This window comes from Aphanomyces astaci, assembly GCF_000520075.1.
Source record: "Aphanomyces astaci strain APO3 unplaced genomic scaffold supercont1.45, whole genome shotgun sequence".
NCBI lineage: Eukaryota > Oomycota > Saprolegniomycetes > Saprolegniales > Verrucalvaceae > Aphanomyces > Aphanomyces astaci.
This window is the reverse complement of record NW_009798308.1, coordinates 232,044-250,438: the sequence shown is the minus strand read 5'-3', so window position 1 is coordinate 250,438 and position 18,395 is coordinate 232,044. Positions and strand designations below refer to the sequence as shown.

The 18,395-nt window shown below is 47.6% G+C and overlaps 4 protein-coding genes across 8 annotated transcripts; 1 reads left to right on the top strand and 3 right to left on the bottom strand.

The window, feature by feature from the left end:
* Positions 1–38: 38 nt before the first annotated feature.
* Positions 39–1,001, bottom strand: H257_13105 (hypothetical protein; the record flags this gene model as incomplete). The annotated part of the gene is made up of 1 exon (XM_009840547.1): positions 39–1,001. One exon carries the CDS (start codon positions 999–1,001, stop codon positions 39–41), a length of 963 nt encoding a protein of 320 aa, XP_009838849.1.
* Positions 1,002–2,766: 1,765 nt separating this feature from the next.
* On the bottom strand, positions 2,767–9,053 carry H257_13104 (hypothetical protein). 3 transcript variants are annotated; one of them, XM_009840545.1, is made up of 15 exons: positions 8,442–9,053; positions 8,203–8,390; positions 7,993–8,137; positions 7,286–7,418; positions 6,640–6,989; positions 6,398–6,589; positions 5,904–6,025; positions 5,610–5,815; positions 5,515–5,557; positions 5,183–5,467; positions 4,707–4,911; positions 3,943–4,315; positions 3,602–3,840; positions 3,049–3,224; positions 2,767–2,990 (listed from the first exon to the last, which is right to left on the bottom strand). In XM_009840545.1, exons 1-15 carry the CDS (start codon positions 9,007–9,009, stop codon positions 2,823–2,825), a joined length of 3,393 nt encoding a protein of 1,130 aa, XP_009838847.1. In that variant the 5' UTR covers positions 9,010–9,053; the 3' UTR covers positions 2,767–2,822. The 3 variants fall into 3 exon arrangements, with proteins under 3 accessions (XP_009838847.1, XP_009838848.1, XP_009838846.1); XM_009840546.1 differs by having other exon boundaries at positions 3,602–4,315; XM_009840544.1 differs by lacking the exons at positions 2,767–2,990; positions 3,049–3,224 and having other exon boundaries at positions 3,497–4,315.
* A 745-nt stretch (positions 9,054–9,798) lies between these two features.
* H257_13102 (3-phosphoshikimate 1-carboxyvinyltransferase) lies at positions 9,799–18,240 on the top strand. Of its 3 annotated transcripts, XM_009840541.1 has the most exons (25): positions 9,799–10,152; positions 10,216–10,395; positions 10,454–10,623; positions 10,688–10,814; positions 10,869–10,953; positions 11,226–11,385; positions 11,587–11,690; positions 11,787–12,180; positions 12,686–12,842; positions 12,886–13,064; positions 13,119–13,176; positions 13,223–13,383; positions 13,591–13,696; positions 13,850–14,185; positions 14,283–14,845; positions 15,289–15,403; positions 15,526–15,605; positions 15,710–15,776; positions 15,822–16,060; positions 16,117–16,174; positions 16,368–16,484; positions 16,584–16,731; positions 16,793–16,876; positions 16,938–17,061; positions 17,116–18,240. In XM_009840541.1, the coding sequence occupies exons 1-25, from the start codon at positions 9,807–9,809 to the stop codon at positions 17,449–17,451; spliced, it is 4,494 nt and encodes a 1,497-aa protein (XP_009838843.1). In that variant the 5' UTR covers positions 9,799–9,806; the 3' UTR covers positions 17,452–18,240. The 3 variants fall into 3 exon arrangements, with proteins under 3 accessions (XP_009838843.1, XP_009838844.1, XP_009838842.1); XM_009840542.1 differs by lacking the exons at positions 16,368–16,484; positions 16,584–16,731; positions 16,793–16,876; positions 16,938–17,061; positions 17,116–18,240 and having other exon boundaries at positions 16,117–16,225; XM_009840540.1 differs by lacking the exons at positions 15,289–15,403; positions 15,526–15,605; positions 15,710–15,776; ... (5 more) ...; positions 16,938–17,061; positions 17,116–18,240 and having other exon boundaries at positions 14,283–14,897.
* Positions 17,510–18,238, bottom strand: H257_13103 (hypothetical protein). Its single transcript, XM_009840543.1, has one exon. The coding sequence runs from the start codon at positions 18,208–18,210 to the stop codon at positions 17,539–17,541; it is 672 nt and encodes a 223-aa protein (XP_009838845.1). The 5' UTR covers positions 18,211–18,238; the 3' UTR covers positions 17,510–17,538.
* Positions 18,241–18,395: the final 155 nt, after the last annotated feature.

Genomic DNA, 18,395 nt, shown 5'->3' with positions numbered 1-18,395 from the left:
ATGCTTTTGATTAGTGCTCGAGCCTTAAAATCCACTTCTCAAATGCTTCTGATGACAGAATCCATGATGTCGCGGAGGTTCACAACAGCGACTTGGTTCACTCCGGGAGGAAGCGGTTGATTTGGGGGGATGGACAAGATGCGGCGCATGTTGAATTCGATGTTGATAGCACGTGGATCCGGTCTGATGCTTTGTTGAAAACCGCGTGTTGGCACGTCGGGAAGTACCCCAGGTGTGACGATGTCGTAGAAACGGTATTCAAACCGCGTCGCATCGGCACTGACTTTGAGCAGCAAGATGTACTCAATCCCAGCATAACCGCACCACCACGTGGCAGCAGCGATCAGTTGGGGCCAAGTTTGAGACAGGCCAACTTCCACCACCAGAGTCAACCAATCAGCAATCGTACGACCTTGCGGTGGCGCGTTTCGATGTGGCGTGGTTCGTCGTGGCCCAAAACTCGCGTCGGCCTCTTTGTCTGGGAGCGCATCTCTGCTCGCTGTCATTGAGCCACGACTTGCAACCTCGCGATCATTTACTGTCGCTCTGTAGAATTCGCGTCCGAATTCCCAGGCTGTGCTCTCGTGTACTGTTGAATTTGGAAGCTCGACGATCAAAAGACGTCCATCGCCACTGAGTTGGAGAAAGCGAAGTCCGACCCGCAGTCTTTCCTGACCACGAACGTACGCATTGAACGCGGCAATCGAAACGCCGTCGCACACGAAATAGGGATTGACATCGTCGTCTTTGTTGTCGAAGTGACGTGCAACGTCGTGGAGGTCAATAGCACTCATAAAGTGGCGAATATCATCGGCAGTTGTGGGCAGAGTCACAGCAGCTGATGCAACAGCTGATGCAGTTGAAACAGTCGTTGGTATTGCAGTCGTCGGTGCAGCAGTCGCAGTCATCGTTGCTCCACTCGGTTGAGAGAGCTTTTGTCTCTTGGTAGGCGTGTAGGACGAAGCCGTTGATGTCGTCCCGTCCCACGCACCTGCGATCATGTTGCTTGGACGTTGAAAATGTGAATGGGTGTGGAGATTCGGTTTCCGGATAATGTTGTTGCAGTTCAATGTCTGGATAGTCTCCCATTGGCTGAAACTCGACATATTGTATTTGGATTGGCTGATTTTGAAGAATACCAACCAATCACAAGGGATTCAATCCTCATCAGAGCATCAGAGAAGCTGACGTGGCGTCCGGCCAGGCAGGCACAAGTGTGCCAGTTCACACTCGTGAAATGTCCTTGCTTTGACATTCCCTTTTCATGATTGTTTTTGGCGAGACAGCTGCAAGCGCACCACCACCTGTGGTCGAGTGCACAGGACTTGACTGCCCCCCAGCTATGCTTGGATCGTCAGTTGCATCTGAACCTTTTTGACTCTTCTTCTCTCGCTTCCCATTTTGACGGGGTCGCATCTTCCGTGGACCCACGTAGCGTTGGGATTGGTCAAGTGTACTACCACTTGTGGATTCTCGACCCACATTCTCTGGCAATGTGATGCAACTCTGTTGAAAACTCTCAACGTTCGGTATTGTCCATTGTATACTCGATGCGTGTGGTTGGAGGCTTTGTGGCTTTCACGTGTTTTGAAGGTGGTTGAGTTATCCTCCTATGGATATAAAGTATCCTTCAAATGATTTATGTTGGCATATTTTCTATTTTTGGTTTTGAGTTGTTTTGTTGGATATAATTGGCTTATTCTCTCTCAATCTTTTGCTCCCGTTTGGTTTGAATTATTTACTTAAACTGACAACGACACAGTGAGTTTTCGACGGAAGCTGCGTTTGTGAATCGTCTCAGTCGTTTGTCCTGATGTCATTTGCACCCACTGCAACGTGTGTCGTCATAAACTAGACATGGCTTGTGTCAGAATCAACTCACTGGATTCGTGTTTTTTTGGCACTCGCAACACCTTGAGTGCGACACTCCAATGAAGCTCGTCTGGGGGGTGACGAGCCGGGTTCTAGGGTTGATTCTGATGCCGATGCGTGTGGGTGTACGAGAGGGTGTGTGGATGTGTGATGGTGTGGCGATGTGTGGTGGGTTCTAGGGGTGCTGGGGTGTGGTCTAGGGTTGAGGAATTTGGGGAAATGCAAAAATCTTCTTTAACAGCCTTTACTCCTGCTGCATTGAAATGGTTTTCACAGTCAGCTAAGCTACCATGAATTATTCCACCATTTCAAAAACTTTTTTCGTACGACCGTTTCGAGCACATTTTCTGTTCGTTCCTTCGATAAAAATGAATTAGTTACTGTATCAGACGCTGCTACCTGACTGACAGGGCAGTGGGGATGTTCTCTAGAACAGGGTGTATAGCTGTGTAGGAGGTTTTTGTGCCTTCTAGAGGCTTTTCCTCAGAGTAGAAGACAGCGCAGTAGTAGAAGACAGCGCAGATTCGTCACAAAACATCACAGGATGTCGTGGCCAATCATAATCTAAGATTTGATTGGCTGTTGGAGGAACTGGCACATCTAGAGCCAGTTTCTCCTCTGCCGTCAGAATTAATTCACTTCCGGTACTCACCTCGCTGCTGCTGCTACCTGCCCTTCCAACTCCATTGGTTGGGATTTGGGATGATTGAAGATATTTCATTGGCTAGTCGATTGACTGCGTTTGGGCTGCCGCTATTCGATTGGACTACCCACTCCAACTTCGAATTGAATACATAATATCAGTAGTTCTTAGTAGTACTATATATATAATATATATATATATATATATATATGCACGTTTGCAAAGAAATAATCGAGCTGCCGTGCTCGCTTTCTTGCAAAGTGTAAAAAGGCATCATGTTTGGTTCGTTATTTCGGTCTTGTCAACTCTACTGTCGAAACGCATCCCAGCACTCAAAGTGCACTTTGCCCGAGCCGTCGTTGAGGTCGTAGAAGCGGCCGTCAAATTTGGGCTCGATCTTCAAGATGGGCTCGCGGCAGTGGCGGCACTTGGGGGCAGCGCTCGCTTGAAACGCCTCCCAGCATTCGAAATGCACCTATCCCTCGAATTACATATATATATATATATATTTGGTTCAACTATCTCTACAGCACCTGGTTTTCCGAGCCAGAGAGCTGGTAGAACCGCCCGTCGAAGCGGCCGCCTTTGACGATGGCCAGCCCGCACTCATGGCACTTCTTCGCAATCGACAGCTGGTACGCCTCCATGCACTCGGCATGCACTTTGCCTTTTCCGCCGTCCAGCGCAAAGAATTTACCGTCGAATTTTCCTATTGAAACAGGGCAATCTCCAAATTACAGTATTCATTGCACATGGGATTGGGCTTTTCACCCATATGTGCCAATTTCGGGGGATTGTAGAAATCGAACAAAGCAGTATGATTGGATAAAATGAATGCAGGTTGCAATATGATTGGCTAATACGAATGCATAACGATAATACTTCCTAAACTATGTGGGGTTGGTTTATTCCACCAAAACCACCCGAGGATATTACGAGTGATAACACATCTCTATTGTTCTGCAATATATATATATACAGTATATATATATATATAGTTCACTACCATTAATAGTACTATTTTTGCAACCCTACTAAACAAGCAACAAACTCCAACTGAATATATATACAGTATCCGCTCTGTACCTTTAATTTGGACAATCGCGTCGTGGCAGTGCACACACGAATCTGCATGGCGGATACGATAGTTGTCCATGCATTCTGCATGACATGACGTGCCATCTTCCAACGTGAAGAGGCGCCCAGAGAAGCGCCCCGCGACCACTTCGATGCGCTCGCGGCAGTCCACACACACTGGCGCATGCATCGATCGGTACTCATCGGCACATCTGCCTTGGCATACATGCTCGGCGACTACTCCATCCCTGCATATACATACACCCATACACACATCCAATCATCACATTGCCATCCATCCATTCCGTGCTGACGATGCACAGGTCCTAACTAGTATTACTAGTTCGTACGGGGACGTGTACGTTCTGTACGACCCTTTCAACGGCTGGCGACACACACTGCAGACGGGGATATCGTCGTCTGAGACGAACCCAACAGCGAGGGGCACCGGCGACACGACCACGACCTGAAACGCCGACTCGAACGGCGCGTACGTGGCTGGGATGACGGCGTACGTCCCCTCAGACGGCAGCGATAGCTCCACGAGGCAGCTGCGATTCGACACGAATGTGCCCGTGGCGATCACGTCCTTGGCCACGTCCAGCTTGCGGCGGCCGACGACTGCGTGGGCTGCCACCACGGGAGCCACGAAGCATGGGTAGTCGGCTTGCATGTTGGCTCGTCGGCATGGCTGCTCGACGTGGACCACCACGTCTGTCGCGTCTACCATCCATCATATATATATATATATATATATTGTACATAATTTCACAGTCAAATTTGGCTATTTTGGGGGATTTCAACTAATCGAGCAAAGGAGTATGATTGGCTACAAAGAATTCAGGTTGCAATTTGATTGGCTGAAAAGATGGATTGTAGTATTGCAGGCATAAAGATACCTCTTCAATTTAGTTTTATATGAAATTTCCAAGGTCCGGCGATTGTTCGGCGGTTCATTCAACCAGGAGGAAATATATTTTGAGTACAACACACAATGTATACTTTGCCATGAAAGAACACATGCCCACTACTACTACATATATATATATATATATATATTCAGGTACATATATATATATATATATTCAGGTACATATATATATATGTACTGTACCTGCAGTGGTGAATTGAAATTGCGGGTTCAAGTGGATGGCTTCGCGGCCGCCACACGTGACGCCCTTCCATCCACTTGCAATCACATGCACGTACAACGGCACCGCGTCCACATCCCGCGGGTCTACCGACGGAAACTGATATACATTTCTCGACTCCAACACAGTGGAAAACAAGGCCAAACACGTCGCCAGTGTCAGCCACACCTACGTTCGACACATTCATTCGTATATATATTATGTATATCTATAAAAAATAATAAGAATACGAATAGAAATAGATACATAGATGTGTGAATGTGATAAAAAATTAAAAAAATACGAGTACATTAAAAATAACAATACCACAAAAGTTTTAAAATATATATAAACTTCCACAGTGAACGATGAACAATGGAATATTAGTCAGGGGAAACCGTCCTATCTTGACATAGCAATAATATATCAATCCCTTTAGAAATAATATTTCTGTCTGTACCGTGCCGTCGTCGGCGAGTTGGTACCCCACGCGCTGCTTTTGATGGAGCGAACACTGCTTCCAGTCGGCGCCCCCACGGGCCCACGGCACCCCCGCCGCCGCGGCATCACTTGACGCGTCCGACCATACATTCCGCAGCTGCACGACCGTCTCGAGCTGGCCTTGGACCTGCAGCTGGGCAATCTTGACCAGGCCGTACGCATGCCCTGCCTTTAGGCCCAACGGCATCGCCACCGAGTGGTTGGTCGTGTTGGTCAAGCCGATCAAATTCCCTCGTTTTAACGACTACGCTACCGCCGGTCAAACAGAAAATCTCAAGCAATCGTCGTTACCTGACTCAACCGAGCACTCGCATTCGCTTGGAGGTTGCTTGTTCTAATCATGATTAGTATATAAAAATCAACTAAAGCCATATACGAAAACGTACGGATACGACGACGGAAGTCCACCGTAGAGGTCTTGCAGGCAAAATAGCTCTTGGCCGCCCACAATCATGTCGTACCCGCCATACAGTTTTGCATATGCTTTTTCCACAAGCATAGACCAAATCTCAAAGCGAGAGGCGGTGCCAGTGAACGAAGCAAACGCGGGCTTGCCGTTATGGTTGCACGGGATATAGTCGTCCACGACCACCTAATAAACACTCGACGTATAGATTATCAAGCTATAGAGTCCAGAATTTATATATATATATATCTTTGCATTCCTATGTACTACTCACAAGGTAACTCTTGTGGTTGCGCCAGAACCGAACGCAATACACACCCTCGTCGTTGTACTGTTGCTCCAACTCGTGCGGACTCGGCCACACCATGTGCGGCTGCACCAAATCCCCCGTGAGTCCTATCAAAAAATTAATATATATTTCAAAGCTTTTACCATAATCATAAAATTACCAAAATAATAATGCAATCTTGCTCATTACAATGGTAAAATATTGAAAAATAGACTAAACTTTTGAAAAATGATACAAAATAAATTGAGAAAGAACAATCAAGTCTTACAATACTCAAATCTTGTAAAATATGCCAATACATTCCATGCTACAAATAAGAAACAAATCTAAACCAACACAATCATCGAAATTTGAAAAATAAGAAGAATAAACACTAGTATTCAAAAATGAATCAAATAAAATGTCAAAAACATATATATATATATATATATATATATATATATTTAGAGAGCGAGATATATTCAAACGTTGATACGGACGTGGAAACAACTGCGAGAGTGCCGTGGGGGATGTCGACAGCATCGAGAGCGCTCCAAACAAGTAGCCGTCGGCCAGACGTCCGGGCTTGCAGCTGGCGCCAGACGTAATTTCTCGATCAAACAAGCATACTTGTTGGGCTTGGAACTGGATTGGCACGAGCACTTGCACCTTGGACACTGACGTCCCATAGCCTAAACAAAAATAATTAAATATATATATATATATATATATATATTCCAACCGTCCAAACGGTAGCCATAGGGAGTGCCGACGCCGGCAAAGACCAGTGGTTTGTATGCGTCGAGCAGACTCTTTTGCCACAGCAGCTCGTACTTGGTGATGCTGCCATCAGCGACTCGCTCTTGCATGGATTCCATCAACGGTCGCGTGAGGTTGAGGAAATGCTCAGTGCGCTTCTTGTGCAGCGCCGCCGTGACCGCGTCCGTGGCTCGTAGGAGGAAGCGGGCGTCGATGACTTGGGTCTGCTGACCGCGGATGGTTTCGAGCATGCTCTCGGCTTCGGCCGGGGATTTCATGGCGATGCCACACACGAGTTTTTGGTCGTCGTCCAAGATCGAGACTTCGACATATCTATAAAGATAATGAATAATATATTGTCAATTTGATACAAATTTGGGGACGCGGTGCAATCGAATCGACCAAACCGATCCACAATCGATCTGATTGGTTGAATTCTTCTTTCATTGAGAAATGGGTTTTGATTGGCTAATAATTTTGAGCTCATCTGAAGTAGCCAATCAAATCGATTTAAATTCCAACCAGAAACCACAACACAGTGAAATTTCACTCGAAAGCACAATATATATATATATATATATATATAGATTGACTAACTCATATTATAGAGACATTGGAAACGAACGTACGCATGGTGGGAAAATAGGTCGGAAATGCGCTTCCATTTCCACACGACCGAGTCGAGAGCGGTCGTTCCTGGGGGCGTCATGGGGCGCGTAGGGTCGCGATATAACGACGCCAACGACGGCGGAAACGCAGGGTCTATGCATATTGGATGAGAATATATCAACTATAAATATATACAGAAAACGATGGATTTGTGAGGAATTGATGTAAATTCTATATTCTGAACGTCGGATTACTTTTGAAAAATTCCATCTCGACAAGTCCAACCACTTGATTTATAATCGCTGCGTCGGATTGGCCAAAATACATGGAGTATAAGACATACACATAAACTTCAGTGTGTCGTTAACAGTAATTTTATATATATATATATATATTGTTCAGTCGATTCGAACTTGGAGTAAGTAGGGTGCTCACAATCGAATGAGCAGCACCAAATCGGTCAACCAATCAAAATCCAGATCACGAATCAAGTAGCCAATTAAGTCCACTCTTCGGCCAATCCAACATGGAATTAGTGTGTGACTTCAATTAATGTAACATTGGACGATTTTGACATACAAAAGTCAATACAAAAAATCGATAGAGTTGGCAAAGAATCCGCACAAAGTCCACATTTTGGGTAAAAGAAGGACAATATAATACTTTTAAAATTCAATCAATAACATTCAGAAACGTGATTAATAATCGTACTACATCCTGTAGCGACCTGTGAATTGGGTCTTGGCATGGCGGTGTTGCCGCAACAAGGCGGTCCATTCCGTCGAGTCTGGTAGCGTTCGCGATGCGTAGAAAGCTTCCTCTGGCGATGGCCCTAGCTGGACATTTTGGTGCACTGTGCACTGCGGAGTCACCTGTTGTAGTTCCATTGTGTTAGATGTATGTACATGTCGGATGTATATGTGTGTGTTGTACGGACGGGGGTGGAGTGGAAGGCCCCCGAGGTATGACTCGGACGAGACCGATTGTGGTCGATTCCTGTGGAAATGGCATGGCGAATCGGAAGCGTGTCCATGTCGCGAGCAGTCACAACGTCTAGGATGGAGATACCCGCGCCAGTCCCATGCACGTCCACGGGGGCGGGCGCCGCGGGCTTGGACGATTTCACTACATGGCATCGTGTAACGTCGTCGAGGATGCAGGAGGAGGAGGATATACCAGTGAGTCCAGCCAACTGCGCAGCAACAAGTGCTGCACCAGGGTAATTGCCAAGCTTGGGAACTTCCAAAGAAGATGATGGGGGTGTTGTTCCCTGTGCTTCAAGCATGGGACTAGGTGGGTGGAACGGGGTTGGTGGTGGGATCGAAGATGCGGACGACGGCGGTGCGCCAAACAAATCCTCGTCGTCGTCGTCAAGTACAGCAGTCGCTTGTTGGACGAATTGCCGAGGCTGCCCACAGTCGCCACAGAAGCGCTCGGTCGCATCAGCGTAAAGCGTGCCACACGACGAACAATTGGCAGACGAAGTAGCGATAGAAGGCGTGGATGGTGTCGGGTACGTGTTGACGGGAGCTACAGTCGCCACGGATGGGGGAGTGTAGATTGGGGCGGCAGGTGTCACAGGGGGTGGCGAATACGTCACGGCCGTAGACGGAGGGTAGATTGGAGTTACTGGAGAAGGAGCAGGCATGGCAACTTCGATCGTCTCACGAGGAGCGCCGCATTCTGCGCAAAAGCGCGACGTGTCGTCTTCAAAGCGACTTCCGCACTCGGCACAGAACACCATGACAGCCGCCCACAGACCAAGATGATGATGATGTTGGATCGCTTGTGACAAAAACGACTGGGGGGTGGGTAGGGGGTAAACAGAAATTGGAGGGGGGACTACCCAAAACGCATATTAACTAAAGGGAACAAATGGACAGCTCGTCGAAGTGCGGCGCAGGGAAGTGCTGCCAGCATGCTTACATGCATTGACTAGAGGGGTTTTTGTATAACGTTATGGGAAGAACGATGTCCAAGTCGTGCTCTGCACTGATTAGCCCCACTTCGTTGAGTCGAGCTACAGAAATCTGTGGAGATTGGACGATGCCCATTTGAATGCACGGTCATGCTAGAGATGTATAGATAGATGTACATGGTAGGTCGCTACGGCATTGGGGATAACTGCATTGTTATCGTCATGCTACACGGCACGGGATAACCTTACTGTAGTTAGCTACAGTACTGTATTGCAGCACATTCATCTCCTTCCATGCCGCCGCCATGATCATCTTGAATTGTCGTGCGTCGACAAGCCAGAAGAATATGCCATTCTCGATTAAACATGCAATCCAGCCTGCCACATCATTCAAGTCAAACTATGTGAGGTATCCATGTAGATATATATATGCATCATATAATATCTAGCCTTTCAAATGCTATTTATTGTATTCAATAAGTAGGTATAATGGTAGTACAAGTTTGAAATCTTAGCACTCACTACGCCACAATGTCCGGTTGCATTCATGTTTAACCGGAATTTCGGGACCTCTGATTGGCCAAACGCTATGTGAGGGCACTTCCGTGGACTCATTTTCAAAGATGCAAGAAATTCCGTGCAAGGACTACGTTGTCCAAGTTGGACATGGCCTCCTGGCGTCAGTGCCAAGCCAACTGCTGCAGCTGCTGCCCAACATTACGAGCTTCATCGTCGTGAGTGACTCGAATGTCGCGCCGTTGTATGCGCAGACGCTGCTGCAAGGTTTCAAACGGCGCGCGGAATTGTACGTGATTCCCGCCGGCGAAGCAAGCAAGAACCGTCGCATGAAAGCCGCGATCGAGGACTTTATGCTGGAGAAGCGCATGCACCGTGATTGTTGCGTGGTTGCTTTGGGCGGGGGTGTTGTCGGTGACCTCGCGGGGTTTGTCGCGTCCACGTACATGCGAGGTAGGCTTAACCACCATCATAGCCGCTTCATGCACGCACTTCATCATGGGCGTATGTATGTAGGAGTGCCGTTCGTTCAAATCCCGACCTCTTTGCTCGCATGTGTGGATTCGTCGATCGGGGGGAAGACCGGCATCGACGTCGAAGCAGGGAAGAACCTCGTCGGCGCATTCCATCAGCCCAAGCGTGTATTTGTCGACTTGGACTTGCTCTCGACGCTGCCCAAGCGCGAACTCATCAACGGTACGCCACCATGCCGTCCATCCATCTATCCTTCAGACTCATGCTCAGGACGTGGTAGGCATGGCGGAGATCATCAAGGCCGGTGCCATCTACAGCGACGCGCTATTTTCGATGCTGGAATCGAACGTCGATGCGATTCTCGCGCTCAAGCAAGACGTGGTGCTCTCCATGGTCGCCGCGTCCATTGCGATCAAAACCACCGTCGTCGACGAAGATGAAAAAGAACACGTACGAAACACGTTTAAAACACGTTTAAAACACGTTTGAAACAAACCACGAATCGCATCGGTAGGGATTGCGTGCGATCCTCAACTTTGGCCACAGCATTGGCCATGGCATTGAAGCGATCATGCAACCCGAGCTACTGCATGGCGAATGCGTGGCCATCGGGATGGTCAAGGAGGCCGAAATCGCCAGAGGTACATGCATACATATAGGTCATATATGTACTTATGATCTTCGTTGTATCCTAGGCTTGGGGCTGTGTACATCGGCGACGGTCGGTCGGTTGCTTCGATGTATCAAGGCATTTGGACTGCCCGTTCGAGTCCCTTCTCGGTATATTTATTATATTACAGCCATTTATTGGACTTTTATTATTTTTTTAATTATATGTTCGCTAAATCTATCAATCGATTGGTTGGACTTTAAAAGTTTTGTTTGTATATAAAGAGTGGTCCGTGGTGGTTATGATCATCACACTAATTCAAGTCACACACTATTTCGATGGTGAGGGTGGTTTTCTGCAATCTGATTGGCTCCTTTGTTCTATACATTTTGGTTGATGTTGTCGATTCGAATAATTGACTTGACGATTCTATATGGCATAGTGCGGCCACGGCTACCGTACTGGAAAGGATGGAAGTGGACAAGAAGAACTCGGGGGGGATCAAGAAGCTCATTCTGCTCACGTCCATCGGCAAAGTCCACTCGAATCCGTTCACGGTGGCCGTGGAAGACTCGCGCATTGCGCATGTGCTGGAGCCCCAGGTATATATATATATATATATATGGTAATATTTTTTTAATTTATCTAATGTTTTTATTATGAAAATATAAATTCAATCATTGGTTTTTTTATAAACGGTTTTTGATTTGCCACGACGAAATTATAATGCCATCGTTTGGTGACTAATATTAATAATATTAATATTTTCTTTGTGGTGATGGTGTTTGGTGGTATTTTATTAGGTGTTGGTCGTGCCGCCATCTCAACCCATCTCGGGGACTGTCAACGTTCCCGGGTCCAAGTCGATTTCGAATCGCGTGTTGCTTCTGGCAGCGTTGGGGGCTGGGTACGATATATATATAAATATTTCAAAATATATATATATACTGGAAGACCCTCGATTCAATATGTTTTTTAAAATATTATTTTGGTGTGTCGGTAGCACGTGCCGCATCTCGGGGCTACTCCACTCGGACGACACCCAAGTTATGATGGATGTGCTGCAGTACTTGGGCGCTCAATTTTCATGGGAAGACGACGGCGATGTGCTTGTGGTCGTGGGCACAGCCGGCAAATTCCCACCATCCGTTCCCAGTCACTGGTACTTGAGCAACGCAGGGACCGCCGCGCGGTTTCTGACCACGGTGGCCACCCTGGCGGGCTCAAAGGTCCACCTCACAGGCAACGCCCGCATGCAAGAGCGGCCGATTTCGGACTTGGTGGACGCGCTCGTGGCCAACGGATGTGCGATAGAGTATGGGAACCGCAAGGGATGTCCTCCATTGGAGATTTCGCCCACAGGGCTGCCTGGCGGAGTCTTGCATTTGGCTGGAAAGGTATATATATATATATATAACCATTTTATATGTAATCATTTTATGGCGACGTTGTGGCTCCTCCTCGTGTAGCTATGACTTTTGAGGATAGAGCGGAATATTTGTGAACTAATTTGGTTCACAATTTGTATGCTCTTTTAATACTTACTCGACCATATTATTGTTTATACAATATAGGCCTCGTGTTTTCGTGTTTCATAAACTTACTATATATGTATTGTAGTTCAACTGAATAAAGTAGTAGTATTGGTTTCTATTATTTATATTATTTAAATTGGCTTGTTTTTTTTGGTTTTATATCAACATGAAAAGCCTTCATAGGTGTTTAAATTGCATATATATATATATATATATTATACAGACTACGGGAGAGTTGTGAATTGTTGGTTCTAGTGTTTGGATTGTGGAATGGGGATATGCATGTACTAACTACACTTGACACTAGTATATAATTTTAAAAGTATTTCTTTTTGTAAAAATGTTTGAATCGACTATATGAACCCAGGTGAGCAGTCAGTACGTGTCGTCGGTGCTGCTGAGCGCGCCGTACGCGGACGCGCCGCTCGAGTTGCAACTAGCTGAAGACAACCCGACCTCGTTCCCGTACATTCAGATGACGACGCAATTGATGGAATTGTTTGGGATTCACGTGCAAACCCTGGGTTCGTGTCTTATCATATATGGAGATTCAATATGTCTACACAGGATCCAAGAATCGATTCGTGGTGCCTCAAGGCGTCTACTCGAACCCGCCCCGCGTGCATGTTGAAGTGGACGCCAGCTCTGCCACGTACCCCCTAGCGTTAGCCGCCATTTCCGGCGGTCGGGTGGTCGTGCCAGGGCTGGGTCAGTCGTCATGCCAAGGGGACGCGGCGTTCTTTACGGTACTATTCATCACTCGTCTGTCTTCATATACAACTCATATATACGTGGGCAAGGCACTTGAAGCGATGGGGTGCACGGGTGGCCAAGACGACTCGTGCACCTACGTGCAAGGTACAGCTTCGAATAGTACGGAACCACTTATGTATGGCGAACGTAGGGCCGCCCCGCGGGTCGCTCAAAGCCATTGAGATTGATATGGAGACCATGACAGATGCGTTTATGACACTCGCGGTGCTCGCTGCGGCTGCCACGGGCAGGACCAAAATCACTGGCATTGCCAACCAACGTGTTAAAGAGTGCAACCGAATTGCGGTCATGGTAAAGATATATATCAAATATATATGTAAATATATAATTGCAAGGTTTTGAAACTATCAAAAAAGATATACATGTGCACGCGATTCGAGGCTCCAAGTGTGTGTGTATTTAATCCTCGAAGTATTATATCAATGTTCTACTACCTTTTCGTGTTGATTGATTATATACAACAAAAAAGCATCCATCAAATTATATATATATATATAGGTGGAAGAATTAGCCAAGTGCGGCGTCGAAAGCGGCGAACTTCCCGATGGGATTTGGATCCAAGGACGGGGTGGTGGTCTCCTCACGCCGCCGCTTACCTTTCCGAGTAAGTCTCTCGTAGATCAACAACCACCAACCCCAATACAACCCGTACTTGGAATATATATATATATATACATATATTCTGATGGTATATCTATATATTCTTATGATACATCTATATATATATATTCTGATGGTATATATCTATCTATATTAGACATTCCGGCCAAGATTGCATGCCACAACGACCATCGCATCGCCATGTCATTTGCCGTACTGGGGGCGTACTGGCCCCACATTGTCATCACGGACAAAGAGTGTACGGATAAGACATTCCCATCCTTTTGGGACGAGTGCTCCACGGCCTTGCGCGTGTCGTTTCAAGTGCCATCGTACCCTCCACCACCTCTTGCAACCAAGGCAGCGTCCACCATCTACCTCATTGGCATGCGGGGCGTGGGCAAGACATCGCTGGGAAAGCATGCCGCGTCCGCGTTGGGTCTGCACTGGATCGACATGGACGAGTACCTCGAGGCACATCCACTGCTGCTGGGTATGTACCTAGCTAGCTAGCTAGCTAGGACCCTAGTGTTCGTAGGCTCAATAGCAATAACATCGTTATCCCACTTTGTGTATCTGTCCTATATTAGGCATGCCTATCAAGGAATACGTGGCAGTCCACGGGTGGGCGGCGTTCCGAGCCCAGGAAGTGGCTTGTTTGCAACTATGGGCCAAAGATCCTCCTCAAAACACCATCATTTCGTGCGGCGGGGGAGTCGTCGAGAGCGCCGCGGCTGTCGCGCTGCTCACCCAAGCGTCCAACGTGATCTACTTGCAAAGGGAGCTGGCGGATGTGCAAGCCGCGCTGGCCCATGACACGTCCCGACCGGCCTACGGAGAAGCCATCGCCGACGTCTTCCACCGCCGCGCCCCGCTGTTTGCCGCGTCCAGTTCGTTTGTGTTTGCAATGCTGGCTGGAGACGTCGACTACCCCCGCATCAATCGCGACTTTGAGCGCTTGGTCACGGTCGTACTCGGTCGGTTCGACTCGAACGCGCTCAAATCCCAGCCAGACTCGTACTTTGTATCGCTCACGTTTCCCCACTACACGAGCAAAAAGACGCTCATTGAGACGGTCACTCACAAGGCGCACGCCGTGGAACTGCGCGTGGACTTGCTCGAGTCGGTGGAGAAACCGTTTATTGCCCACCAAGTACGTTGTGGGCTGGAATAATATTTATTCGCTGGGTTCTTGATCTATATATATATTTATATATATTGCGTATATAGTGATCGAAGAGCGATTTCTATATATATATATATATATATATAGTGATCGACGCGCGTGCAGAATGTAGATCTATTACACAATATATAGCTTACTCTCACTCTATATATATATACATATTGCGTATATAGCGGTTTCTATATATATATAGTGATCGACGCGCGTGCTGAACGTAGATCTATTACACAATATATAGCTTGCTCTCACTCTATATATGTGTATGTGTATATATATATATGTTAAGTGAGGAGAATGTATAATATAGATCTCGTACAGAATATATATATATAGATTGAATTGATCATATCTATATATGGAATTTATGGGTTGATGATATATATATACTTGTATCATTGAACTGTATTTAGGTGGCGGCATTGCGTGCAGCTTCGACACTTCCCATCATTTACACGGTGCGAACGGTGGATCAAGGCGGGGCCTTTCCTAACGACTCGAAGCGGGTGTTTGATCTATTGCAATTTGGTAAATATATATATTTATATATATATATATATCTGCCATTTAGATTATTTATTAGTCCTCGATTGTATACATATATGTATATATTCCTAAAGTGCAAAGCTCATCGTGTTTGTAACGTGTAGGCATTGCTTTGGGATGCGAAGTTATCGACATGGAATGTTGCTGGCCTGCCGCTGACCAACTCGACTTGATTGCTTCCAAGGTATATATCAATATATATATATTTGAAGCTATATATTTATATATGTAGCTTCAAATACGTATCCTCCCATATGCAAACCTGCACATATCACTTTCCCTGTGTAGCGGGGCTCTGCAATCTTAGCTTCGTTTCACGCCATCCACGAACGGTCGTCTGCCGAGCGGGTCCGAGGTATGTTGATATATATTTCTTTGGCATAGGACTGAGATTGCGTAGAGCTGTTTGATTTGTGCGCGTGGAATGGTCAAGTGGACATTGCCAAGGTCGTGCTCAAAGCGTATGACGTGGCAGATGCGTTGATGGTCCACCGAGTGGCGCAAGAGTGCCGAGACAGATGGCCGTTCGACATGCCCTGCATCGCTCTGTGCACGACCGAAGCGGGGAAGCTCAGCCGCGTGCTCAATCGAACGCTCACCCCCGTCACGCACGCCGCGCTGCCCGTCGCGGCGGCCCCGGTATGCCTCAAACTTTGATGAACATGACGACTGAGTGGCTGATTTAATGGCACTAGGGTCAGTTGTCCATTGACGAGATTGAGTCCCTTCGACGCACCTTGGGGATGGTCCAAGGTAGTAAGTAGCTAACTCACCACAATACATGCAAATATATATACACGAAAACGCAGGGCTATTTATATATATATATATGATAGACTGTGCACGGACTCTACTAGTACTACTAGGACTTTGCAGTATATATATATATATATATTTAAATAATAAACGAAATATAATGCGTTTGGTTTTGTCTACTCTTACATAGGCCGACAATTCTACTTGTTTGGCAGCCCGATTCAACACTCGCCGTCGCCGCGGATGCACAACGCAGCATTCCGGGCGTTGCATCTTCCCCACATTTATTCGCTGCACGATTCCACTGGTAGGCATTCGATATATATATATATATATTTCGAAGTATTTTATTTCTCCTGGTCAAATATATATATATATATGTTGATATCGATCGATCTTCTTCTAGACATTGCCACGTGTGTGGCACTGATGCACACTCGATCGTTTGGAGGTGGTTCTGTGACAATTCCCCACAAACTGGACATCATCCCACATCTGTCGAGTTTATCGGCGGCCGCGGCGACCATCGGCGCCGTCAACACGATCCTTTCCATGTATGTACCCCTTGCTATAGATGATATATATGGGTTATGACGTGGCGCCACGGACTCGTAGCAACGGCAAACTCGTGGGAGACAACACGGACTGGAAAGGCATTGGTCGCCCTGTCGCAGCTCGACTCGAGTCATCTCCGATTGGGTCTGTCACATTGCACTTTGAGATGTTGCGCATTGTCACATATATGAACTTTAATGTGTAGACGATCAAACAAGGTGGCGCTGGTTGTGGGCGCAGGCGGCACCGCCATGGCCGCTTGTTATGCGATGCAGCAGCTCGGGTTGCGTCTGGTGGTGTTCAATCGGACACTAGACAAGGCCATCGACGTAAGTAGTTCATAGATATGTGGCCTTATAACTCATTTTGTTTAATATCACCAGGTGGCTCGGCGCTTTGGGGGCACGGCGGTCGCTTCGTTGACGGACCTCGATGCAGTGGACGTGGTCGTGGGCACCATTCCCGCCGCCGCCGGCTTTGTCCTGCCCGAGCATTTGCTAAGCAAGCATGTGATCGTGATGGACGCGGCGTACAAGCCAGCTATCACGCCGCTGCTGGCCCAAGCACATGCTCATGGCGCGGTGTGCATCCAGGGCTACGAGATGCTGGTGGAGCAGGGGCTGGAGCAGTCCCTGCTGTGGACCCACGAGGCTGTAGCCAAGGAAGTGCTGGCTAGCCAAGTCAAGGCCACGCTGGCCGCTTCGGACGTTCTCCATTAAGACCATTTTGTTCGCTGTATGCCCCCATCCGTCCCTCGTTGTTGAATAAACACAAAAAGGGGAACGATGTCGCATAAATTAACGAAGTTACACATCGCATCGCCGAAGCCGCTTGGCAGTGCGGGGCGGTGGTGTGTGCATGGCATCTTCTTTGCATCGATCTTCGTCCAGGATTTCCAAGATGCGCTTTACGCGGACTAGCGCTTTGTCGTCGTCGTCTTCCGAGGCTGGGGGGGTTGGGTTGGGTTCGACGACGATCATCGCGGGCAAAGAACTGGTGGTGTGCATGTCGACATCGCTCACGTAGCCGCGGTCGTGCTGGTGGTGGAGGTGGACACGGTCAGGATTCGTGTCTCCACAATCGTCGCTGAAACATCGCGGACGGTGGTTGAGAAGGCGGGGTACAAACGAAGTCGACGACGACGCTGACTCGTCTTGTCGACGGAGCACAAGTTCCCGAAGGGTTCGCATGGGCGGCGATGGCTCTTGCGGCATCAGCTCCCCTTGCCGACGTGGACTAATGCTGGCGGGTTTGTCGGCAGCGTGATTGCTCGGAGTGCGAGGTTTGCATTTCAATGCCTTTTTCTTCTGCAACAACGACGACGGACTTGTGTGCACGGGCAGCGGCCGCGCAATGGGGAGCAGACTCATGTTCATCTGAACAAAGCTCCACGCATGTCGGTTCGTGCGCGATGACGATCCCGCATCGACTTGGGTCGTGACCACTGGGGTCGGAACGCGGCCACGGTTGTCTGCCATGAGCCCTGAACTGTTGCCTCCCAAACGCCCGTACATAAATAGAGCCCCATTATTCTCGTGGAAGTTTTGGATTCTGCCAATCGGGGGATCTCTAAGTTTGGATTGGCTGAAATGGCGACGCTTCGAGATGTGGAGCGATCTTTCCGAAAAGTCAGCCTGACGATTGTTTGCAGTACTAGCCCAGA